Source organism: Vespa mandarinia, chromosome 7, assembly GCF_050613455.1.
Source record: "Vespa mandarinia isolate Hongniang chromosome 7, ASM5061345v1, whole genome shotgun sequence".
NCBI classification, from domain to species: domain Eukaryota; kingdom Metazoa; phylum Arthropoda; class Insecta; order Hymenoptera; family Vespidae; genus Vespa; species Vespa mandarinia.
In genome coordinates, this window is record NC_140816.1 from 2,890,001 (window position 1) to 2,917,500 (window position 27,500).

General features: G+C 35.6%; 1 protein-coding gene and 1 long non-coding RNA gene across 3 annotated transcripts in view; one reads left to right on the forward strand and one right to left on the reverse strand.

The window, feature by feature from the left end:
- LOC146872875 (uncharacterized) overlaps positions 1-27,500 on the forward strand; it is a 54,371-nt gene that overhangs the window by 5,707 nt on the left and 21,164 nt on the right. The gene's annotated exons all lie outside the window — the stretch shown is intronic.
- Positions 7,371-27,500, reverse strand: part of br (broad-complex core protein) — a 63,802-nt gene continuing 43,672 nt past the window's right edge. For both annotated transcript variants that reach the window (XM_035863505.2, XM_035863504.2), the window contains exons 6-7: positions 10,572-10,850; positions 7,371-7,509 (exon numbers count right to left, since the gene is read on the reverse strand). In XM_035863505.2, coding sequence (XP_035719398.1) covers positions 10,585-10,850 — 266 coding nt within the window. In that variant the 3' untranslated portion in view covers positions 7,371-7,509; positions 10,572-10,584. The remainder of the gene's footprint in view (positions 7,510-10,571; positions 10,851-27,500) is intronic.

A 27,500-nucleotide genomic window follows, 5' to 3' on the forward strand; every position in this document is an offset into this window, starting at 1 on the left:
AGAGTGCAAAACGTTCGAATATCCTTACTTTTACGGAGAGCGAAAGTGATCAACCATTATTATTATTATTATATTTTTTTTACTTTTTTTATTCTTTTTTTTTTCCTTTTTTTTTCTTTTTTTCTATTAAATGTTATAGTTCATTCGTTTTGCGGAAAGAGCGCGAGATCCGCTTTTAGAAATTACACGATTTTTTTTCCCTTCCTCGTTATTTCTTTCCCTTTCTTTTCTTTTTTCCTTTTCTTTTCCTTTCCTCCCCCCCTCCCCTGTTTTGTCTTCTTCCTTTTTTTTTCTTAATCCTTCCCTTTTAATTTTTTTTTTTTTTCTTCTTAAGAGCTACCGTATAATAAATTATCATCGACAGACAGTAGCGATATCCTTTTACCATTTCTATTTTTCATTTTTCTCCTTAATCATGCAATCTCTCCCCCGATTTTGCAATAAATTTAAAAACTTTCGTAACAATTAATGTATACTTAAGGTTTCGTTAATATTAATTATGGCACAATATAAATATTATATTTAAAGTCTTTTTGAAGACATAATAAAAATAAATCTAAGTAGTCTTTCATTTATATTCGACTTTTTTTCACTTTTTTCGCTTACTTTTTTTTTTTTATTATTTTTTTCCTTTTTTTTCTTATTTCTTTTCTTTTCTTTTTTTTTTCTTTTTTTTTTATCAATATCTTGTAATTACATTCCTAAGCCTTTCGATTCGAACATGCATCCCTTCGTTTCTCTCCTTTTTTTCCACTTTCGCCCACGGCTCTCAACTGTGATTCTCTCTCTCTCTCTCTTTCTCTTTCTCCCCCTCCCTAAACCCTTGGAAATTGATTTCATTTTCTACTTTTTCTCTCTCTCTCTCTCTCTCTCTCTCTCTTTTTTTTTTATATATATTCACACCGAAGAGTTTTCATACCGAGAACAATAAATTCTTAACGTTCTTAGACCCTCGTGGTTCTACGTACCTTGGAAGTCTAAGTGCAATTACGTACTGTCACAACTTTATTTATGAGATCATTGATATATTTAAGTGCAACGCCGAAAGTGGATCGAGCAAAAAAGAAATGAAGCGAGACGTGAGAGTGGAATAATTACAATAATATTAATAATTAAAAGTGTCGCGCGTATCTGCCGTATCGCTAAAGATATCTGATGTTAGTAACATATTTCCAAGGTGACCGCCAACCGGGTCAAAGAAGTTTTTTTAACAATTTCTCGATGCTCTTTGGTAAGTCAATATCACATGAACAAGAAAACTTTAAACCAATCAAAAAACAATCTAATCAGTCGATTTTCCTAACGATAGGAATTAAAAAATTGCGAAAACAAGTAAAAATAAATTTGATTCCTTAATTAAAAACTGACATTTAAAAATTATCAAAATCAGCCTTTTCGAAAGTAAATTCGCGTATCAAAGTATTTTTATCTTCTTTCTCTTTTTTTTTCACAGCTCTCTCTCTTTCTCTCTCTTTCTCTCTTTTTTCTTCATCTCTCCCTCTCTCTCTCTCTTTTTCTTTCTCTCTATAAGAAATTATCTTGAGCTCTTCAGCTGCCGCATCGAATATGCAATATGTATGTATATGTATGTAATATTTTCATCGTACGAGAAGAGAATGATAGTCATAATAAATTACGCTCGTACGATAATTATTATGTTTCAACTTTTTCTTCGGCATCGACGAACAGCATCGATCGTTGTTAAATGGAAACTACAATCCACAGAATTGAATAAAGATTCTCTACGTACTTATATTCGAAAAAGAAATTTTTCTTTTTTTGTTTCTTTTTTCTCTCTCTCTCTCTCTTTATTTCTCTCTCTCTCTCTCTCTCTCTCTCTCTCTCTCTCTCTCTCTCTCTCTCTCTCTTTCTTCAAAACGAAAGTTTCGCACACTTCGGAAAAACGTTTTTTTTCTCTCTCTAACGAGACACGAAAAAAAAAAAAAAAAAAAAGAAAAGATTGTGTTCACAATAGAAAAAACTCTGAGTTTAACAGCGGAACACAGAGAATTTCCCATTTCTTTTCGACGGACGAGCAACGAAACTAAGTCACTCGCCATTTTATATTTCTTTTCTTACAATAACGAGCATCTTGCTTATGCGCAGCCCTAAATAAACGTTTCACTTTCACGTACATATATCGCATCTCGCTCTATTCGCTTACAAATACTCCTTTGATCTTTACATGGGAGACACCACCTTTCTCTTATTTATACATATATGTATATACTATATATATATATATATATATATATATATATATATATATATATATATTAATATGTACACGCATATACGATATAGAATGCAAATAAAAATAGATAGTTTAAAATATTTTGCTTTTCTTCTTCTCTATCCCTTTCCAGCGCGCACCTTACAATGTAAGAGACGAAAGTTCATGCATCAAGATTCGAAGATCATTTTTCCTTCTTCCTTTCTTCCTTTCTTTCTTTCTTTCTTTCTTTCTTTCTTTTTTTTTCCTTTTTTTCATTTCTTTCCTTTTGTTGTTTCCCCCTACAATATTTATATAATAATATTCTTTTTTTTTGTGTGTGTTATTTCTTTTAAACCCTATATCGATTAAAAGTAATAATAATATTGGTAATATTCGTTCCTCGATAGAAGATATGCCGTGTAAAAGACTTAAAGTTTTCTTATCGTTTGGAAGGTGTTGGCACGTCAGAAAAAGATTTTGTTCCTTCTTTTATTTCTTTCTTTCTTCCTTTCTTCTTTCTTTTTTTTTCTTTTTTTTTTCTTTTTTTAATTTTTATTTTCATTTTCCTAAATTTAATACCGTATTAACACATACTCGATCAAATACCCTGGAGAGATATGTTATATCCTATAAGACTGCACCAATTCTAATATTCGCACGAGCGATGGTTGATTATCGTCCCACCTTAATCTTTTCCTAATTGATAAATGTAACGAAGAAAGATAAAGAAAGACTTTGGTTTCGATTGATAGATAGAGAATAAACGACGAAAATTAAAAAGAAAAAAAAAAATAAAAAAAATAAAAAAATAAAAAAAAAAAAGAAAAACAAATATAACAGACAGTCAAATTTACTTTGGCATCGTACCGATCGTACATCATCTCTTAGCCGAGACTCTAGTCTTGTTGTTTTTTTCTCTCTCTCTCTCTCTCTCTCTCTCTCTCTCTTTTTCTCTCTCTCTCTCTCTCTCTCTCTCTTTTTCTCTCTCTCTCTCCCTCTCTCTCTCCCTCTCTCTTTCTCTCTCTCTCTCTCTCTCTCTCCTCTCTCTCTCTCTCTCTCTCTCTCTCTCTCTCTCTCTCTCTCTCTCTCTCTCTCTCTCTCTCTCTCTCTCTCTCTCTCTCTCTCTCTAGTCTTTACAGCAAGTATATAAACTTTCTACTTACGATGAAATATTATAATAGTCACAATAAATTTCGCTTTCAATTATCTACAAATTAGCTTAATTTATACTTTTTTTTTCTTTCGCAAATTGGGACGAATCATTTCGATATTTTAACGTCGCCTCGACCATCGCTCTGCGCCTAGCAAAAATTTCCGAAAGTAAAGGGGAAAAAAAAATAAGAAAAAAAAAAAAAAAAAAAAAAATTGAAAAGAAATACGACGAAAAAAACCCTCTCGATATAGTCTCATCTCGGCTTTTACAATAATTTACACGACACTGAACATCGACGTAATTCCGTATACTTCTTTTTTTTTTTACTACCCCCCTCCCCCACCCCTCATCCCTCTCTCCTCATACAGTTTCATATAACTCTACTATCCTTTTTCTAATATATATCAACCGAAGAACATCACAGAATTTCCCGATATTATTAACCAATTATAATATTGATCTTATATACTTTTTCCCTATATAAATAATACACCGGCAATCATAATGTGGAATCAATACGTGAGACACATTTTTCGCTCGTTCTCTCTCTCTCTCTCTCTCTCTCTCTCTCTCTCTCGCTCTTTTTCTCTTTCTCTCTCTCTCTTTCTCTCTACTATTTTCCTTTTAACGTTTTTACCGTGCAATGATAATTAAAATCGATTTTCATCTTCCTCCGATATCACAGAATCTCAAGAGTTCCCAGAATGACTAGGTTCATTTTCACTAATAAATTTCGTGCTTATTTTGTCTCAGGTTCGAGTTCGAAATTGGCCTTCTTTTTCTTTCTTTTCTTTTTTCTTTTTTTTTTTTCTTTTTTTTTTCGTTTTTCTCCGAAAAAGGAAAAATGAAAACGCAGAACGAAAGGAATGAATAAAAAAGAAATCAAGAAAAAAAAAAAGAAAAAAAAAGAAAAAATAGAAGAATAAAAAAAAAAAAGATAAAAGAAAAAAGAAAAGAAGGAAAGAAAAATAAATTCAAAGATACGACGTCTAAGCCTTTCACCGCTTTTATCCACATTATGCTTTGACCATGCGCTAAGGAGATTTTATCTCTAAAATGTATACACCAAATTTTTTTTTAAAAATCGCTCTGAAGAGTCGCCTAAAATCTAAAGTCGTATATATCCACGGTATACCTCACATTTTAAAGATATGTTTGAAAAATTCGTTCTTACTCGTAAAACTTGCTCTTGTGCAATCGTCATTAAACTCGAGAAGACGAAACTATTCTACCTATTTCACCATCTCCGCTCAACGTCCCCGGTTGCTACGGAACCTAAGATACACGTAGACGTAATTTCTCTTAACTTTTTTTTTTTTTTTTTATTTCATCAATAATTTGTACTTGCTTTTAGTCGTAATGGCATTTTCCTTTTATTTTTATCTTTTTTTTTTCTCTTAAGCTAAAAACATCAATTCTTTTCTTTTTTTTTTTTTTTTGTTCCTATACTGAGTGTCAGACCTGAATATGTTGCGATGAACAACTTTTAGGGATCCTTTTAACTTGTACGTTCGTTAGTATGGATGTATTAAAGATTTCAACAACAGGGCAGTGTTTGATTGTCTCGCATTTGACTTTCCATCGAGTTATCGTACCGCTTCCATCTGGATAAACCTTTTCAAAGTCATCTTCTTCGAAAGCTAATCGAAGAAAATCGAAGAATCGAATCGAATCGAATCGAAATTCACGATATCGAGTAAAGAAACTACGAAGGGAGAAGGAAGGAACGAATATAAATAAGTCAAATATTCTTTCCGCGTCCGTTCGCGAATATATCATTCGCGTCGTTTTGAATCTAATGACGGATTCTAACGCGTTGTTACTAACGCGTAATATTGCACATTCGCCAATAAAACTCATCGATAAGATATCGGGTGATAGTAAACGGAGAATCGGAAAACGCGAGAGCCCTTTCACTGCCCTGCATATTACCTGCCTCTAATAAACTTTGCTTACTTCATTGCCTGCCTACCTGCCAGCGATCTGCGCCTTAAGTCGAACTACTTCGTTTTTATAAAACCTGAACAAGAGAATAATATTATCGTTATCAATATTACCGTACGAATATAATATGTGTATGTGTGTATATATACAGCTCAAAATATCATTTTTAAAGAGCTAAAAATATAGTCTGTAATTTGCACGCGCGACGGACCTGTACACACGTTTTTAAAAGCCCATACATATACTTGACAAGTCTCCTGCTACTTTTTCCCGAAGCAAGCCTATTCCATCACTCTATACAATCTACCCTCAAAACCTCTCTCTTTCTCTCTCTCTCTCTTTCCCGGCCATTTCCTGTCAATTCGATATTCCATATTTCGACCCTCTCTCTCTCTCTCTCTCTCTCTCTCTCTCTCTCTCTCTCTCTCTCTCTCTCTCTCTCTCTCTAATAGACTCGCCGATAATCGAATCTTTCGTTTTAGGCCTAAGATCGTCGCGATCCCGTTGCCAAGGCTACTTCTCACGGCTTTCAATGTATACGTTGATAATGCATTTACCTTACACTTGTACACGCGTGTACATACACACTCTATAGCATATATCTACACATTTAGACATAATAATACACGAGCTCCATAATCATTTCCTTGCGACACGCTCACTTCACGCTCTATTAGCCTTCGATCCCCTCTTATCCTCTCGCAAAAGTCGAAGACGCGAGATTTTTTGCGCATTGCGCTTCTCTTATCATTCTATATACAACATAATGTCTCCGTTTTTCACTTTTTTTCTTTCTTTCTCATTCTCTCTTATTCTCTCTCTCTCTCTCTCTCACTCTCTCTCTCTCTCACACACTCTCATTCTTTCTTCTACTCACTCGTTGCCCTCTCCTCTCGAGAGATCTTTCCGACGCAACGTTGAAAACAACGAATAATAACCAGTCGTTGGCGATTGCGTGCGTCAGAGCGAAAACGAACGAAAGGAGAGGGTCGATATTCTAGCAGCACGTGCCTTTTCGAGAACAATTTTTTGATCTCTCGCCACCGGCCGTTCTTGCCGTTGGAATGTTTCGATCGCTCTCACGAGATCTGCCTAAGGTGTCCTCTCTTTCTCTTTCTTTCTCAACGTTATATATATATATATATATATATATATATATATATATATACATATTTGTATATATAAAAAAAAAAAATCTAAAAAAAAAATCCCCCAAAAAAAACAACAATAATAATAATAATAATAATAATAATAATAATAATAATAATAATAATAATAATAATAATAATAATAATAATAATAGTAATAGTAATAGTAATAATAAGAAAAAAATAAGAAGAAGATGATGAAGAAGAAGAAGAAGGAGAAAACAAAGAGCAGACGGGGAGACTCCAATATAAAATTTTTCATCAGTCGATTCTTCGTTCTTCTTTGGATCGGTCGCAGTCTTCAGGATGGAGAAAAGTTGGAGAAGAGAAGGGGGATGGAAAGGAAAAGTTTGGGGGTGAGAGAAGCGATCTCGTAGGAGGTACGGCACGTTGTCGATGATGACGGTGGTAATGATGACGATGATGATGATGACGATGGTGATGATGGTGATGATAATGATGCTGATAATGATACCGATGAGGCGAAAGAAGTGCTTGAGGAGATGAAATAGAAGGAACAAATGGAATACCTGAAGGATGAGAAATAAGATGAGAAGAAGAAGAAGGATAAGATGGATGAGGGAGAGAATGAGAAGAAGAAAGATGAGAAGGATAAGAAGGTTGAGGTGGTGAAAGAGGGAGGAGCCGGCGCGAGGAGACACGAGCCTGCTGATCTATGTTCGGCCGCTCTCATTGCGGCTGTTGCTGCAATTGTTGAGCCTGTTGCATGCTACCGAGCACGTTCTTCATGGCCGATGTCTTGAGGAGCCTCTTCAGCATACCGCTCGAGCCACGATGCTGAAGACTCTTGTGCGTCGTTAGTGAATTCTTCGTGCGATATCGACGATTGCAAAACTCGCAGACGAAGAGCGTGTCCGACTGCTCGTGCTTATCTTGAAAGTGACGCTTCAGGGAGTAATAGCAGGAGAAGGTGCGACGGCAGTACGGGCATTCCTGAGGCTCATTGATACCGCCCGCTGTCGGCGGTGGTATCCGGTACATGGCAGAGGGAAGCGTCGTCGCTGCCGGATGCATCCCATTGCCCGTACCTGCAAAATCGTCCGTAATCATATTAATATTCACCAATGGTATTATAAACATAGAGAGAATATATCTGTTTCTTTTCTTTTTTTTTTGTTTTTTTTTTGTTTTCTTTTTTTTTATTATTATTATTATCTTGCTTTCTTATTTCTTATTTTTATTTTTTTTTTGTTTCTCTTTTTAATTTTTTTTTTTCCTTCACCCTTCCCACACGATAAGGGCCAGGAATACTTTTCCTTTTTTTCTCTTTTTCTTTTGCATATGTTTTTTATTTTTCTATTTTTTTATTGCTTTTTTGTTGTTCTTTTCTTCTCTATGAGATCCGTTTCTATCGAACGTTCGACGAATTGAGAGAAAGAGAGAGAGAGAGAGAGAGAAAAAAGAGAAAAAGAAATAGAGAGGATAACTCTCGAACGTTCGATAGAATTCGGATATTTCATTCTTTGATAGGAACCATCTCTCAAAACGACCACCTCGGCTTCGGTTCATCATTCTCGAGGTTAATTGACTGAGCCACCGAAAATGTTATTAGTCGTGCGTGTTTTGTTATTAGTCGAGCGTGATAAGATTTAAAAGGGGCCTTAACCACCATGCGAGAAGTTAGATTCTTTCCTTACGAAAGCTTCTTTTATGTAGATTAATGTAAAGGTAGGTTATATTTTATGATACATGCGAAAAAAAGATCGAGCTTTACGATCGTGACGGGACGATCGGTGATTCGAAGAACGCGAGATATTAAGGACGGTATTGTGAAAAAAAAGAAAAACAAAAAAAAAAAAAGAAAAAAAAAAGAAAAGAAAAAAGGGAAAAAAAAGAAAAAAGAAAAATAAACAATAAAACTAATTCTCCTCCCGAATATAAAACATTTCAAGGTGATTCTAACGCATGAGTTGCAAGACGAATTTAATGCGATTATGATAGAAGCGTGACAGAGTATGTAATTAATACAGGTACATCACGTGATTACGTCGTCATGCAAAAATGAAGGAAAGAAGACAAAAAAAAAGAAGAAGAAGAAGAAGAAGAGAGAAAAAGAAAAACGGAGAACAAAACGAAACAAAGCGAACGATTACTTCGTCCTGTGGAGGTTACGAAAATGAGGAAAAAAAAAGAAAAAAAAAAAGAAGAAGAAGAACAAGAAAAAGAAAACGAAAGAGAGAGAGAGAGAGAGAGAGTGAGAGAGAGAAAGAAAAAAGAAAATAAAAAACGTGTCTTAACACCGCAGAAAGCATCAAGACGCGCCATTGCAAAATCTTCGTTTGCATTAAATGCAAAAGATTTTCGACGATCCACCAAATATCGTAAGTGTTTTTCATTACTTTTTATATAGAAAGGAAAATAAAATAATAACATAGAGGAGCATGCAAACGACATCGAAAGAAGAAACACCGAAAAAGCCCAACGCAAACGATTCGGACTTCGTAGAAGAAAATAAAAGAAAACGATGAGAGAATATCGTGAAATGAGAATGGGAAAAGGAAGGGAAGCGGAGCAAAAAAATCAAACAACCAAGAAAAGAAAGGGAAGAAAGAAGAAGAAGTAGAAGTAGAAGTAGAAGAGGTAGAAGAAGAAGAAGATATCGAAAGCGCAAACACATCGAAGCCACAAATAAAAGAAGTAACGGACGAGTAAACGGGTTTCGAGACACAAGACATTAAAAATAACAAAAGTAATAATAAAAGAGAAAGAAAGAAAGAGAGAGAGAGTGAGAGAAGAGGGGAAAAGAGAGAGAGAGAGAGAGAGAGAGAGAGCTAAGGAATGAAGGGCAGGGTTGTTAGTTGGAAGTTAAAAAGCGAAAGAAGACCGCTTTTATCTTTTACGAAGGTGGCCTAAAAAAATTTGGGAAGGAGTAACGATAGTGTTTAATAATGGACGTTGAGCATTATTAACGACTTTTTCCTTGGCCGATTTTGTTCGGTTCCTCTTCTTCTTCTTCTTCTTCTTATTCTTCTACTTCTTCTTCTTCTTCTCCTCCTCCTCCTCCTCCTACTCCTTCTCCTACTCCTCCTCCTCCTCCATCTCTTCCTTTTTCTTTTCTCCTACGTTCTCTAGAAGGAGTGGAAACGAACGACGTTGCCGACGACATTTCTCGTGTCATCGAGAAAGGGGGATATTATAACGGGGCCTGGTAATACCGGAAGAAGAAGAAGAAGTAGAAGAAGAAGAAGAAGAGATAGAGAAAGAGAGAGAGAGAGAGAGAGAGAGAGAGAGAGAGAGAGATAATCGCGTCGGCTCGTAGGGAGACCAAATGGAGAACGAAGGACGGCCAAGTAGAAGAAGAAGAAGAAGAAGGACGAAGAAGGAAAAGGTTGGAAGATGAGGAATGGGTCGTCGAGAGAAGAGAGGTTGCATTGATAAAAAGAGAAAAAGAGAAAACGAGAGAGACAGAGAGAGACAGAGAAAGAGAAAGGTGGAAAAGAGAAGACTATGCGCTCGCGCCACGTGGGAGTTGAGACCGGTTTCTCTCCGGCATGCACTTCCTGGTAAAGAGGGCTCGAATCGGTGAAAAGGAACGATGAACGCGCGAGCCGAGGTCGTATCAAATCGAGAAGGTCTAGCGTATTTCTTTTTTTTTTTTCTTTTTTTTTTCTCCATCTTTTTTTCTTTTGTCCTTTTTCTTCTGATTCTTTTTTTTTTTTTCTTTCTTTTTATTTCCCTCCTAGCGAAAAATAAATAAAAAAAGAAAGAAAGAAAGGAAGAAAAGAGAGATAGAGAGAGAGAGAGAGAGAGGATAAAAAAAGAAAAAAGAGCAAGTCCAAAAAGTGTCGGAATTGAAGGAAAGAAAAGAGAATGAAGAGAATGAAGAGTGAGAGAGAAAGAGAGAGAGAGAGAGAGAGAGAGAGACAGAAAAAGAGAGTAAAATGTGTATATGGTAAATATAACGTGAGTTATATATGTATATGTGAGACGTTTATATGTGTGTGAAAAAAAAAGAAAAAAGAGAGAGAGAGAGAGAGAGATAGAGAGAAATAGAGACAGAGAAAAAGAGAGGAATAAAGAGAAAGAGAGAAAGAGAGAGAGAGATCGTGTGAGTTTTGAGAGAACCAATAACGCACGTGCGTGTCCCTACCTTATCTAAACCTTCAAAACAACTTAATGTCAATGTCGCCGGGTTTGCTCTTATGATAGGTATAGATATGGGTCATCAGGGAGTTACGCGAACAGTAGACTCGTTCGCAGATGACGCATCTGAACTCCTCCTGTCGCTCGGCGTGCTTGTCGGCGACGTGGCGTTTCAGGGATGCCTTGCTGCACAGCACCTTGCCGCACAGCTGGCAGGTGAACAGCTTCTTCGCCGACTGGGTGTTCAGAGAGTTGAAGGTCAGCCCCGGCGGCATAGAGGCGAGCACTGAAACACAACAATGCACCTCATGCAGCAGCAACCCCCACACTTATTACCCTACCCCCTTGAGCAACGGAGCGCGTTCTTGTTCTTGTTGTTTTTGTTCTTGTTCTTGTTGTTGTTATTATTATTGTCGTTGTTGTCGTAGTAGTAGTAGTAGTAGTAGTAGTAGTAGTAGTAGTAGTAGTAGTAGTAGTAGTAGTAGTAGTAGTAGTAGTAGTAGTTGTAGATATTACTCTTTTCTTTTCTTTTTATTTTTTTTTCTCTTCTTTCCCTTTCCCTTTCTTTTTCTCTTTACTCATTCTAAGAGCGAGCAAGAACGAAAGACAAAAGAAGACGATAAAGTACGACATACGAATCGACGATTTCGAACGGCGAATATAAACAACGAACGACCTTCCGTCTCTCTTCGTCCTTCTTCAATCTATATATATATATATATATATATATATATATATATACGTATATACATATATATATATATATATATATATATATATATATATTATAATATAAATACGTATACGCGTAAATACGTACACTTATACGTTCTACCTAACATATATATTCATACATTATGTACACTATACTCGTATATACGTTTTCATTCGTACTCTATGCGGTAAAATTTTTCTTTTCAAAACGTTTTATTTCGTGATCGATAGTTTTTCGATTCGCGCGACGCGATCAGTGTCTTCGAGGATGCCCAGGGGAGAAAGGAATAGTAATCGATGGAAAATAGAGAGAGAAAGAGAGAGAGAGAGAGAGAGAGAGAGAAATAGAGAGAGAGAGAGAGAAAGAGAATTGCAACTCGTTGGAATAGGCAAGACAGTTTCGAGGCAGTTAGTAGATAAAGATTGCTATTGGTCAGACTATAACTCTACTACGACGACGGATCTCCGTCGTTCACCGATATCAACCAAACCAAAGAACCTTGGGAATACGAGACCGTTCTCTCTTAAAATGAAAGAAAGTAAGAAACGATTATAGCTAAAGAAAAGATTATTTTCAAAGAGAGACTCTCTGTGTGGGTCGTTTGTGTTACCGAAGTCGTTCCATCTTGAAAAGGAACGCGATTTAACCGAGGAAAATTTCCTGTCCTCCATTCAATTCCTCCTCCTCTCTCTTTTTTCTTCTTTTTTCTTTTTTCTGTTTTTTCTTCCTTTTTATCTTCACCCTTTCCCTTGCGATTATCGTAACGAGGCCTGAGACTCGAAAAAGACAGAGAGACAGGAAGAGGGATAGAGAGAGAGAGAGAAAGAGAGAGAGAGAGAGAGAGAGAGAGAGTGAGAGAGAGAGAGAGAGAGAGAAAGGAGGTTGAAGAGGAAGCAGAAAAGGAAAAAGACGTAATAGAAGAAGTAGAAGAAGTAGAAGAAGATGAAGAAGATGAAGAAGACGAAGGAGGAGGAGGAGGAAGAGAAAAAGGAGAAGGAGGAGGAGGAGGAGGAGGAGGAGGAGAATCGCTTGAAAGGGTCTTCGTGCGCTTACTTCAGCTGGCTAACAAAAAGGACCGAAAGCTGGTTTTGCGGTTGGTGGGCGAGCAGCCGCCTCTCTCTTTCTAAACATCGTTTGAAAACACCTATCCTACGAGTAGGAGGGATGATTGGTGCGTCGAGCGAGGTAGAGTGGATGGGCGGTGGTGGTGTAGTAGTGGTAATGGCGGTGGTGATGGTTTAAGGGGTTGCCAGAATGTGGAAAAGCGAAGTAAGTAAAATTTCAATGGCCGATTTCTTGGGTGATCTCGCGCGACGTGAAAAGCGTCCGAATGAATGGGGTTGCTCGCTTGTAAGATACGACGAACTATATGTATACATTTCGACGTGAGATGAGGTAAGTAGAGAAGTAGAAAGAAAAAAAAGAGAAAGAGAGAGAAAGAGAGAGAGAGAGAGAGAGAGAGAGAGAGAGAGAGAGAGAAAGAGAGAAGGAGATAGTAAAAGAAGGGTAAAAGAAGCGATGTATAAAAAAAAAGAAGTTAAAAGAGAAAAAAAGAGAGAAGGGGTATATGGTCTCGAGAAATAAAAAAACATCCTAGTCTTTTTTTTTTCGTCGTCATCGTTGTCGTCGAGTTAAACGTCAATATTGTAAGAAGGCGTATGTACGTACGGTTCATTTTGTATAACCAAAGTCCTCGCGTATGCGCGTTCTCGTTAATTAAAAAAGATACGAGAGGAGAGAGAGAGAGACAGAGAGAGAGAGAGAGAGAGAGAGAGAGAGAGTGAGAGAGAGAGAGAGAGAGAGATAATATAGCGACCGCCCTCCTGCCTATTGGTATTTCGCACTGGCGACCCTCCCCGTTTATAGGGACATAATATGTGCTCTCCCTCTTCGAACGGCGCTCTCTTCGAGCGTTATCCTATCGTCGAAGAGATGAAGAGGGAGTTAGAAAGGTAAAGAGAAAGAGGGATGAAGAGAGGAAAAGGAAGGAAGGAAGGAATGAATAAAGGAAGGAAGGAAGGAAGGAAGGAAGGAAGGATGGAAGGAAGAAAGGAGATACACGCTTCTGGTGGAAAGCGATGCGAAAGCGAAGAGACCGTCCCCTAACCATTCTCAGCTCGCCTTTGGAAAATTGCTCTTTATCCAATTTCTCGAGATGTGTCTCATTAAGCTTCAGGCTAAAGAAACTGCAGCAACATCAGCGGTAGCAGTAGCGGTAGCAGCAGCAGCAGCAGCAGTAGCAGTAGCAGTGGCAGCAGCAGCAACAACAGCAGCAGCAGCAGTAGCGGCAGCAGCAGCAGCAGCAGCAGCCGCAGCAACAGCAGCGGCAGCAGCAGCAGCAGCAGCAACAGCAACAGCAGCGGTAGGAGTGGCAGTGGCAGTAACGACGACAACGATGGCAGCACCAGTACCAGGGGTGGCACGGTTGGACGGCTGGATGGATAACGGGGATGGATATGATGGTCTCTAACTGAACGACGAACTCTTCTCTCTCTACGTTACCACGTACGAACGATATATTATACAAATATATAGATCGGGGAAAGCGGGAGGGCGGTTTTCTCCTCTATATACACATACAATTTTTTTCTTTCCTGATTACATAAGTGTCGAAATCTCTCTCGGTGTCCTATCTATACGTATGTATATATATATATATATATATATATATATATATATACGCACATGAACCATGGATATGCGCGATATATGTATATAATGGAAAGGAAAAGAAAATATAATGAGAAGAATACGAAGAGAAAGAGAGAGAAAAAGAGAGAGAGAGAAAGAATGAGTGAGGTCAGGACAATTTACAGGTAGGAATGAGAGAAAAACAGAAATGTATATGCATGTGTGTGTGTGTGTGTGTGTATGTGAAGAAAGAGAGAGAGAGAAAGAGAGAGAGAGAGAAAGAGAGAGAAAGAGAGAAACAGATACGGAAGTCATTGGACGAAAAGAAAGTGAGACACAGCGTTGTGCTCTACGCCCACGTTGATGTCTCGTTAAGGAAAAGGACGTAGAACACTCTTCAGTTATACTATATGTATACGTACGTGAGGCCTAACAAAAGAGAAACGACGAGAAGGAAACACTGAGCATTCTGGGAGACACTTAAAGCATGCAATTCGAAGTAAACGTAATATTGTATGTATACAATAATAATAATTATTATTATCATTATATATATACATATATATATATAATGTTGTATATACGCATATATACAAAAATGTATAATTTTGTTACATACATTTGTATTGTTATAAATTATACATAGATATATGTGTATATTTTATATATATATATATATATATATATATATATATATATGTATATATATATATATATATGTATATATATATATATATATGTATATGTATATATATAAATGAGTTCGGTAAACGGCACGGCGAAATTTAAACAGTTTTCTCTCCTTTTACACGTGCTTTCTCCTTCGCCGCGCCCTCCGTCGACCCATCAATCCCACCATCCCATCCCATCCACCACCCCCGACCCTATATTTCGACACAACCCACACTCGTTTTACTCGGCTCGTCTTCGACTAACAACGAGCGATATCGTCGTCATTTCCTCAAGATTTTCTACGCGCGTCCTCGCGACAAAACGTATAAGAGTTATACACACGGGTCTTTGTAATTACGCGCGACCGCTTGTCGTTCGTCTTTTAAAATGCCACAAATGAAAAGTTTTCCTCGCATCTTTTAACCCCACGCGAGAAACGAAAACGAGAATCACGTACGAGATTTTTTCTTCCTGTTTCGTTGTTGCTTTTGTTTGTTTTCTTTTCTTCTTTTCTTTTTTTTTTCTTTTTTTCTAATTATTATTAATTTTCTGTTTATTTTTTATTTCTCTTTTCTTCCCCCCTCCCTCCCCTTTAATCTGCTTCCTTCATTCATCGGCGCGCGAAGACGAAACGAGAGAAACGTCGTTCGTAAAATCGCGATTAAGATCGATAATGTAACACTACGTATTGAATTGAAATGAACGCGCGCGATGAAGATTAGAAAAAAAAAAAAAAACAAAAATAAAAAACAAAAAACAAAAGAAATATATACGTGTATATAAGAAAAAAAAAATAATGAAAAAAAAAAGAAAAAGGAGAGACGATATGTATATAAATATATAAATATATCAAGCATGGCGACTTACACAATTATCGTTCGAAAGCACAAAACTGATCGATTTCGTCTCCGTCGTATTGACGTATGAACGTGAATTTTTCTCGTATAATGATAAAAAAAGAAAACTAAAATACTAATAATAATAATATATATAGTATTAATAATACTAAAAAGGAAAATGAATCGCGTCAATCTCGAAACGAATTGACTTATATATATATATATATATATATATATATATATATATATATATATACATATATTTATATATGCATATATAAATATATATAAATATATATAAATATATAAATATAATTATTAGTACATGTATCAAAGGGAATCAAGTTTCTTTTTTTAAAAACGAGCAAGATCCACGACATCATCGTAAATGAGACATTGACAGTGACAACAAAATCATCGACCCTCTGGCCGGATCGTGGCTTCGAACACTTACCTTCGACCTGGAATTAAAGAAATATATGAAATTGACATTGTCGTTACCATTAACCCTTAATCTCCAAGCCTGAAACATATTTTTGTTCTCTACGAAAAACTAATACACACGCACACACATACATACATACATACATATACATACATACATATATACATATATATATAATATATATATATATATATATATATAATATATATATACATATGCATCTTTATCTTGATAACATACTTTAGCCACGATCCCAAGCACGGCGTAACGATCATGAAAGTGTTAAAGGGCCAAGGGCTAAGGGTTAAGGGCTCGTGCATATAATATACCCGAGAACACGTAAGTCAACACGAACATTATTTCGCATGCATATACGTGCAGCTACGTACGTATATGTATGCGTGTTTCTAAAGATATACAATACGTACATACATATCTATCTAATATATCTGTAAGCTTTCCTGATTACTTAAACGAGGATGTGATAGGTCATTAGAAACAAATAAAAACACAAATGAATTATTAAACCAAATAGTACATTTTTCGTATTATATATATATATATAATATATATAAAAATGAAAATATATTAAAATGCATTTGACGCAGCTTAAAAATTATAATATAATATAATAATATAATAATAATAGTCATCAATAAATATATACTATAACCAGAACACCTTGGCAGATAACAAATAATAAGTAAAACACGAAAACGCTCGATTTTTCGTTTTAAATTGTACGCGAGTCGAAGTCTTTTAAAACGGAAAATATTTTTCTCAGACTTATTTCATTTTCGTTCCGATTTGTCAAAATTTTGTTCGACTTTTGACGTTTTTGTTTCTCTCTCTCTTTCTCACTCTCTCTCTCTCTCTCTCTCTCTCTCTCTCTTTCTCTCTCTCTTTCTCTCTCTCTCTTTCTCTCTCACATTTTCTCTTTCTTTCTTATCCGTCACGAAAGCTTTCAAATTCGGAACTAACGAGCACCGGTACATAAAAATCTTTCGCGGCTTCGCGTATCAATTTTCCTTTTTTTTTCCCCTTTCCCTATCTTTCTATCACTCTATATACCTCTCTTACTCTCGATGCTTCGTAAACTATCTTTTAACGTGTCTTTTTTGTTCGCGCAGGTACCAATAGTATGTCTGCTCAGTAGTATCCCTGGGATCGATCGAATCGATAATTCTAATATAGCGCAGTTATGGAATTATGGCTTATGTATTTTATGATTAAAAGCTATTGTACGATGCTTGCGTGCGTATCTGTGTGTACGTTTCTGTCCGCATGTGTCTATTATATTCGTGCGTGTATGCGTGTATGATCGCAATGTATTATATGCGCGTGTGTGTTGTGCTCGTTAAAAACAAAAAACAAAGAACAAAAAAAAAAAAAAAAATAAAAGGAAAAGAAAAAAAAGAGAAAAAACCAGAAAAAAAAGAAAAGAAGACAATAAAAAAGAAATAAAATTAAAAGACGACAAAAAAGAAACTCAGGAAAAGAGAAAACGAGTATATAAAAAAAAAAAAAAAAAAAAGGTACAAACAAATACGAACTTCCCTTCTGCGTGGAAAAATTGTGCGTGTAAAACGTAATTAGGTCCTATCTTGCCTATTGTATTAGATCTACGTGAGGATAAGGTTGAGGAGTGAGGGTAAGGGTGAGGTGTGGAGTGAAAGGTGAGGGCGGGACATTATAAGTAGCTTGTAACAAAAAAAAAAAAAAATAAAAAAATAAAAAAAAAATAAAAAAAAGGAAAGAAAAAAGAAATGAAGAGTAACAATGAAAATGATAAACTATTTCTGCTTAGCTTGTGCTCGCTAGCGAGCGTGTGGCTACATAAAATCGCGTATGCGTATGTAGTATGTAGTATATATGCCCGTACACGTTTCACCACAAATATAACGGGTTAGTGCCTGTGCGCTAGAAGCCTATCGATGGAAACGAGAAGCGAACGAAAAGAAGTATCAAATATGCGGTCGATCGCGTTAAGATAAAAGACGTTTAGTATGTGCATGTATTTGTGTGTGTGTGTGTGTGTGTGTGTGTGTGTGTGTAATGTGTGTGTGTGTAATATGTGTACGATCGGCCGCAAAATTTCTTCGATAATCGTAAACGTTTCGTCGTGATACTTAACGAAAAGTGAATGAAAACAAACGTGACATTCTAAAATCCATTTATATCTCACCATTTATGTTAGCAAACACGAACTTCTGTCTCATCACATCGTAATATCTCCGATCGGAGTCTTTCTTTCTATCTATCTCTTTCTTTCTTTTTTTTTTTTGTTGCTTTCTTCCCTTCCATTTTTATTTATTCATTCATTTATTCATTTATTTATTTATTTATTTATTTATTTATTTATTTATTTATTTATTGATTTATTCATTCATTCATTCATTTATTTATTTCTATTTTCCGGTTCGTTCGAACAACTCCTACGGTACCCCCGTGCCCAAGATCGTCGTAAAACGATGTTATACACGATCTCATTAATCTCTTTAACTTAACAATTAGATACTTTTTTAATTAACAGTTTGGTAACATCAGTTTAAAAGAGAACAAAAATATATAAAAAGAAAGAGAAAAAGAAAAAAAAAAAGGAAAAAAAAAAAAGAAAAATAAAATAAAATAAAATAAAAGGGATTACAAATCAGTCCAATAATAACACGTCGACTAATTAATTAAGCGAAGAAGACAATTCTCTCGAGAAATTCAGTCTAGACCGTGACGCGTGTCGCAGTTGACGAACGAAAAGCGAATAGGAGACCAGGTACGTTTAGAAATGTAGCAAAGGAAGGAAAAATGTAGTGGGAAAGAAAAAAAAACGTGAAAGACAAAAATAGTAAAAAGTGAAAGAGAGGGAGAGAGAGAGAGAGAGAGAGAGAGAGATAATGAGAATGAAAGAAAGAGGAAAAAAACAAACGGAAGGAAAAAAGGAAAAGAAAAAAAGGATGGAAATAAAAAAGAAAAAATGGACACAAAAAGTGAAAGGGAGGGGGTGGGAATTGTAGGCGTTTGCTGAGAAGAGAACTCGAAAGATTCATTTTTAAGAGAAAAGCTATTAGAGCGTTGCCAACACGCGACAGCGTCGATTTAACGAATTCAGTCTTTGTAATTCGAAAAGGGGCTTCGAACAAGTCCTTTTGCACTGGCCAATCGCAGTCGGAAGCACCTTTTGCCACGCGTCACCGCTCCGCGAGACGCGAGGGCAAAGGGAGAGGAGGAAGGAAAAAAGGATATATATATAAAAAAAAAAAAAAAAAAAAAAAAAATATAAACAAAAAAGGAAAAAAAAAGAAGCGGCAGTAGAAATATATTATAAAAGCAAATATCGCGGCCCTTCGTTTGAATCCAACGAACAAATTGCAATTCGAATTTCGAGTCGTTGTTGTGCATGTTTTTTCCTCTCCTTTCCTCTCCTCTCCGCCCTCCCCTCCCTCTCCTCCTCCTTCCCCGTGCCCGTGCATACTCGCGCGACTTAACACGAAGCAAACGTTTAAACGAACGACGAACAAAGAAAAAAAAAAACAGTTATTAAATCAAATAAAGCTCTACTAATATACGTATAATTCGTATTAATTAAATATTCATTCAATTTATATTAATTTCATTAATAATTTATTATTTTCATAATATATAGCGCGCCGCCGATACGCGGGTCGTTCGACGCGAAATATATTTCGCATTATATTTGGCCATTTTTACAGTAGTCACAAATTAATTTCTTTGAATAAGCTACTAGTTTAAATATTATCAATATCAGTTCTTTCTTGCTCTGACTACTATAAAATTGTTTACTGCATATTTCATATTTTTATTTATTTATTTATTTATTTATTTTTTTCCCCCTTCTTTTATTTCCTCACGTTTACTCTCGTAAAATTTAAAGCTTCGTTCTTCATCATTTTTTTCATCATTCCGAACATTTCTCCTTCCAAATATATATATATATATATATATATATATATATATATATATATATATACATACATATATATATATATATATTTACATACATATATATATATATATACATACATATATATATATATATATATTTATTTATTTATTCATCCTTCGATTCGTTTTGTATATAAAATTGCACCGGTCGCTCTTACGTACCATCGAGTACAAATCCATATCAAGCGATAACTCACGTTAGAATAGTTCATATCTAATAAGATTCGCCGAATGAAGACTTTCTTCTTAGTCGTTCGCGAAGGAATGAAAATAAAAATTAAAAAAAAGAGAATAATAATAATAATAATAATAATAATAATAATAAAAATAATATTAATAATAATAATAATAATAATAATAATAATAATAATAATAATAATAATATTAATAATATTAATAATAATAATAATAATAATAATAATAATAATAATAATAATAATAATAATAATAATACGAGATAAAAGACGAGACGAGCGGAATAAATCGCGAACGAAAAAAAAAAAAAAAAAACTTGCAAAAGAATAAAAAATAACGAAAAACGTACATCGAAAGCACGTAACGCGCGACACCGGTCGTTCGATAGAGTGTAAGCTATTTGTTTAAACTATATCATAGCCTATCTATAAATTGTGTTCCTGTGAATCCGTATATGTCTGTTACATTGTTCATTCATGCACGGCAGCAGAATAATGCTTGTGTAAGTACGACTTTTGTTCTATGTTTATTATGTCTATTTCTCTCTCTCTCTCTCTCTCTCTCTCTTTCTCTCTTTCTCTCTCTCTCTCTCTCTTTCTTTTTCTCTCAACACACACACACACACACACACGCGCGCGCGCACTCAACCCCTCTTTTTTAACAGTCCCGAACTAACATTCGATCGTGCACGGATGTCCCACGTATGATCGGCATTTAAAAAATATCGCATGTTATTACGCGGTAGATCATCGTTCATCTTTCTAAAAAAAACCATTTTCCGAAACCGCCAAATTGATATACGGTTAATCGAATACACGGTTGGATAATCTAATCTGCCTATAATGTTTATTACGTTTGGGGACATTCAAAACCTTCGTGACATCGCATCGACTCGAATAACCGAAAGAATGAGACACGATCGAATGAACATCGTTTAAATCTCGGGATTTGGCAGTAAGAGAGGGTTAGAGAGGGCGAATCAGAAAGTAAAGAGATAGAGATAGAGATAGAGATAGAGATAGAGATAGAGAGATGAAGATAGTGATGAAGATGAAGACGGAGAAGGAAGGTGAAAGAGAAGAAAGGAGGAGAGATGATACACGACGATTCGATGACTTTGTAACATCAGGAAGGCTTTGCAATCTGGCTTATCAAAGTTCTACTAAAATATAGGTATGTATATGCTATGTAATCGGCTATATGTAATATACGGCTATTACTATTTTTTTAGTATACAAGTAAATCTGTTCGGTATGTTGTGGTGGATCGTGTCCCTCGTATTTTCTTTCTTTTTTTATTTATCTCTCTTTCTCTCTCTCTCTCTCTCTCTCTCTCTCTCTCTCTCTCTCTCTCTCTCGCTCTCTCGCACTCTTACTTTCACTCCTGATCTCCTTTGCATTGTCTCATCGTTAATCTTATCGTTTCCGTTTTGTCTTATTTTTCGAAAGAATCAACGAGGGCCGATGCGCTTGTAATATGGGGTTGAAGTGATGTTCATTGTGATGCTGACAATATGGCGGGGAGAATCGGAATAAAAGGAAAAAAAAAAAAAAATAATAATAATAATAATAGTAATAAAAAAGTAAACGAAACAAAACGAAGATACAAAGGAAAAAAAAGAAAATAAGAAATATATTGTTTGCAATACGTAAAATTAGAAAAGGAATATCTCCTGTATATATGCGTACCGTCTGTCTGTAGAGTACTGCTGGTTAGACTGGAAAGAGGAATAAGACGAAACGATCGAGGAATTGGATGATACATAGCAGAGAAATGCCGAAGGCCACGAAAGCGAAACACGCTCTCCTTTGAGTATTGTAAATCAGACTTTCTTAGAACGGTGTCAAATGTAAAACGTCGTTTGTCCAGAAACGATAAACTCATAGAGTCACGACATCAAACAGAACAAGAAGCACATTATTTCTAATAATTAATTAATTAATTAACTAACTAACTAATTAATTAATTATTTAATTAATTAATTATATAATTAATAATAATAATAATAATAATAATAATAATAATAATAATAATAATAATAATAATAATATTTGCAATCCCAACAACGGCGATCAATAAGAGCGTAATAAAATACGACGATGACAATGATTGATAATAATGATGATAATGATAGTAATAATCATAGTAATAATATTTAAGGTACTTTATGTAAAGCCCGGTATAATTAATAAAAAATGAACGCGAGTCTATGCAAGGTACCCCGTTAAAGCATCTTAATGCGGAATGAATATATTAAGATAAAATATATTATATAATTGCAATTCTACTCTCTCTCTCTCTCTCTCTCTCTCTCTCTCTCTCTCTCTCTCTCTCTCTCTCTTCCTCTCTCAAGCAATCACTCTCTTTCTCTCTCTCTCTCTCAAACTCACTCATTCTTTCTCACTTTCTCTCTCTCTTTCTTCCCCCTTCATGACGACACATCGTCGCGAAGCGACCGCGAGACTCTCATAAAACGATTATTTTTTAATAAGACTAATCTATTCACGAATACCCTGACTCTTCGCTTTTTTTGGCTCGCGCGCGTTTACTTTTTATTCGTTTTAAACTTTCTATCATTATATAAACGCGTCGCCGCGAGAAGAATCGCTGTAGCTCCGCGACGTTTAAAAAAACTCTTTCACCCACGTTTTCTTTCTTTCTTCTTTTTTTTTTTCTTTTTTTCTCTCTCTCTCTCTCTCTCTCTTTAAACCTAATTTTATCCATAATTATTCTTTCCCTACATTAGCATCGAAACTAATAATAGTCTTGAGTCTTCTGTTTCATTCAGTGTTCTTTTACAGTCTTCTTCATCAACGTTTAAACGTTTTTTTCGTTTGTTTGTTTGTTTGTTTGTTTATTTATTTGCGTGTTTTTTTTTAAGTTTTTCTTCCCCCCCCCCCCTAAACTTAGCTGGACGATATGGCATCTTTGAGAAGCCTTGGAAGTTTTTTTGTTTCTTTTATTTTTATTTTTTGCTTCTTCTTCTCCTTCCTTATCCTACCATTTATCTCTTCTTCCTTTTATTTATTAATTTTCCTTCTTTTTTCTTTTTTTTTTTTTTTTCGTTTCGTTTTCTTTCGTTTTGTTCTTTGTTCCGCCCCTTAAATACACGATATCCTAAACTAACGTAATCGACGACCAAGCGACCGGTTATGCGATTAACCCTCTATAAATTTATACAACTTTAAAGTTCAGACACACTCTTATTTATAACATATGTATTATTTCGTTACGTCGTCCAAAAAGAATTTAATTGCCACTTCACACGTGTCCGAAGTTATCAATATTTTTTTCCTATCTTCTTCTTCTTCTTCTTCTTCTTATTCTTCTTCTTCTTCTTCTTCTTCCTTATCCTTCTCTTCTTTTTCTTTTCTTTCAACGTAAATAATATACTTACAGTTCTTTCGCACTTTATACGATACGAGAAAAGATTCGAATTATAGAGGGTTAAATTCACGATCGCGACAAATTCGAAAGGCAAAAAGTTTCTCGATCGCACGCGTCAACCTCGCTAACAAGAAAATACAAATAACACAAAAGAGAAAATATAATATATCGATGTCGAAAACGAAAAAGTATTACTTCGATATTGTCGAAAAATGGCAGCGATACGCCTCGTTAATACGATGGAAGTTACCCGAGATGACTTTTGGCTTATTACGCGCAAATGTTTACTAACAAAACGCACGGCCCCGTAAATCGTAAAAAGGACGAAATTCGAATCTGACGAACGTATCCAACGAGAACGTACTTAAAATTAAAAGAAAAAAAATCACCGTCACTCGCTTTTCCTCCTATTTTAATTGACTAAAATCTTCATATTGCAATTTTTAATATTCTTATGATTGCACGCGAATTGTAAACTGCCTTTGTCATCAGAGTAACTTCCTCTTTTTTTTTCTTTTAAATTCACCGTATTCGCCATCTCTCTCTCTCTCTCTCTCTCTCTCTCTCTCTCTCTCTCTCTCTCTCTCTCTCTCTCTGTTTCATATTAATTCCTCTACACTTCGTAATCCGAATCGATTCTCGCAGAGAAAAGAAAAAAAGGAAAGAGAAATAAAAAATACATGCACTTCACACTTCGCATTTTGTATCGCTACATACGGGCAAGCCGAACGAACGAAAAGATTTTTTTTTTTTTTCGAAATTTTCGATCTTTCGCTTTTCCTCTACCTCTTCCCCAATCTCCCCCTCACCTTCCAATCCTATTTTGAATAATTAGAATAAAGTAAATAAAATGTAAAAACGAAAACAGTATATATATATATATATATATATATATATACACTTTTACATATACATTTTTAAATAAAAAGAAAAAAGATATAGAAGAAAGATATAAAAAAAAAAAAGAATAAGAAGAAGAAGAAGAAACAACAACGAATTAAAATTATTAAGCCACTCATGGGCGCAGTCTCAATCGTTTCTTTTAATAGCTTTACTAATTGCACGTTATCGTAAAATAGAACTCGCGAGTATAGCTATTCGAATCGTTCAAAATAGAAATATATATTTCTTTTTTCTTCTTTTTTTTTTTTTCTTTTCCCCCAAATAGAATTAAACGCTCGCTAAATACAATTAGGAATGTAATTACGAGAACGGTGATTAGTACAACGCGCGCCTAAGTCATCCGGCTCGTTGCAAGTCGAAGACGAAATTCTTGTCTTTTTCTCTCTTATGAAAGCGTTTAACATTTTATTCCTCTCTTTTGCTCTCTTTCTATTTTTTTGTTTCTTTTTTCCTTTTCCCTTTTCTTTCTTTCTTTCTTTCTTTTCTCCCTTTTTTCTTCTTTTCGTTCCCCTCCTCACACCCCCGCCAATTGCCCCTCCTCGTTCCCGGCTTCGTTCCTTTTTCTTCTTTTCTCTCTCTTCTTCTTTCCTCGTTAATTTATGTAAAAAATGCGGAAGAAAAAATACGTAGAGGATCGAGCGAAATCCTCTCAACGAACCGCAATTTAAAAGAGAGAAAAGATTAAGTGAAGAAAAAGATAGGGAATAAGAAGAAGGTGCATAAGAAATTGCAATACTCGGCACGATACAAACATTGTACTCTCACGTTTTATATATATATATATATATATATATATATATATATTTATTTATATTTATAAAGAAACTGCAACTTCCGACTTACTCAACGATAGAGAGATATACGCGTAAAATCGCGTAAATCACAAATAAACTTTAACTTCGTTTGTGACTCTCGTCAATAAATCACATATCGAGCGTAAACAACGATCAATTGACTACTGGAGTCGTCCAGCGGAATTTCAATCGTAGTGTTAAATCCAATCGAAACATTCGCTCTATAGGCCCTATCAACTCTCTCCGGCAAGTCAATTCGTCAAAATTATTTCGCGGGAAAACGTTATACGCGTACGATATTTTATATATATATATATATATATATATATATATATATATATATTTATACACTGTTTAACCTACACACGTTCCCACGATCCTCACGATTATCCAATTGGATACATTCTATTCGACTTTCTTTAAATGTCGTTTTAAAAACAAAAAAAAAGCAAAAAAAAAAAAAAAAAAGAAAACAAAAAGGAGAAAGAAAAAAGAAAAAGAAAGAAGAATTTCGGGAAAAAGAAAAAAAAATATCGAGAACGGCGTGTTAAGTAGCGTCTTATGAAGTTCGCGCTTGCCCGTTTATCGCGTCGATTCTAAATCGTCCCTTGGTTGAAACGAATCGACCTTAAAAAATGTACAGAATTTAATGAAGTCGATTGATTGGCGCGGAACGAATTCTCCCGAACAATGGAAAACGGCAGGTAGACCTTTTAGAACGGACGGAATTCGTCCAGAAAATCGATCTCTTTCTTTGTCTCTTTCTCTCTCGCACACACACACACACATATACACACACATAGCATGGCTGCATGCATGCATACATACTTACATACACACTTTCTCTCTCTCTCCCTCTCTCTCTCTCTCTCTCTCTCTCTCTCTCTCTCTCTCTCTCTCTCTCTCTCTCTCTTTCTCTCTCTCTCGCTCGCTTTTACATACACGCAGTCTATTGTTCCTCGATTACAGGCGAAACGAGCCTAAGGTCACCGATTTTACTGACTCTCTCGCCGAGACTTTCCAGTCAACCTCACTTCCGGTCCCCCATCCGCAGTGGAAAAAGTCGAAATTCCTCGGCGCTTAAACGCGCCTTTCACCACCGATCAATTCCGAATTGATCGGTCCTTCCTCACTCGATCTCGATCGGCTAAAAGGAAGCTTAGAGTCTATCAAAAAAAATCAATCGCTGCGCCAAACCGCAACGTAATTTTTCTCGACGCGTTCATTCGCGATACTTGTGTTTTTTTATTTCGTATTATTATTTTGTTTTTTCTTTTTTCTTTTTTTCTTTTATTTGTTTCTTTTTATTTTTATTTCTCGCGGCGTCCTACACACGTCCTTTGGAAGCACTGATTCCGAGTATCCTCCTTCTTCCTCCTTCTTTCTCCTTCGTGGATGCACGCACCTTCGAGGAAAGAGTAACGGAGAAGAGATCGAAAAAGAAAGAGAAAGAGAAAGAGAAGGAACGCGTAAATCACAGACGCTTGATCGAATCTCGAATTAGAACGATCTTTCTTTTTCTTTTTCTTTTCTTTTTTTGTTTTTTCTCTTTTTTTCTTTTTTTTTTTTTTTTTTTTTTTTTTTTTGTACGAAAGAGATCGTTTCTAAATCTTTATCACGTACGTTGAACGATTTAATCGAATTTAAATCGATTGTTTCGAGATTATGTCTCACTCTCTCCCTCTCTCCCTCTCTCTCTCTCTCTCACTCTCTCTCTCTCTTCCTCGCTCTTCCATTCACTCTCTCCATTTTCTTTTTTCTGTTTCTTTCTTTTTCTATTTTCCTCGTCGTCGTCATCGTCATCGTCATCGTCATCGTAGTCGTCGTCGTCGTCGTCATCGTCGTCATAATCGTCATAGTCGTCATCGTCATCGTCATCGTCGTCATCGAAACGACGGAACAACGATTGACTATCGATCACGCCATCTCTATTTTTGCCTACGATGATAAATGCTCTTGTGATTGTTCAGACTGTTCAGCGTCCTGAAAACCTTGTGGCAGAGCGCACAAACCGCACTGTTCAATGGTTGAAAATGTTGCTGCTCTTTGTGTCGCTTCAACGTGAGCTTCGTTGAGAGCGTCTTGCCGCAAACGTCGCATGTATAACACACTCCTGGCGGTAGTAGACTACTATGTAGGGGATGAGACAAACGCATCGCGAGTATCGCCGAAGGCGGACCTATATATATATATATATACATATGTACGCGCGAGTTATTTATCGTCATAGAGGTGTATATTGTATATCGATCGCGTTTTATTTTGTTGTTGTTGTTGTTATTGTTGTTTTCGATTTTCAACGATTTCACACCGTGAGTTTGATCGTTGAAAGAGGGAAAAATAAATCGAGAAATATAATCCAGAGCGACAAGGAAAGAAAGAAAAAAAAGATAAA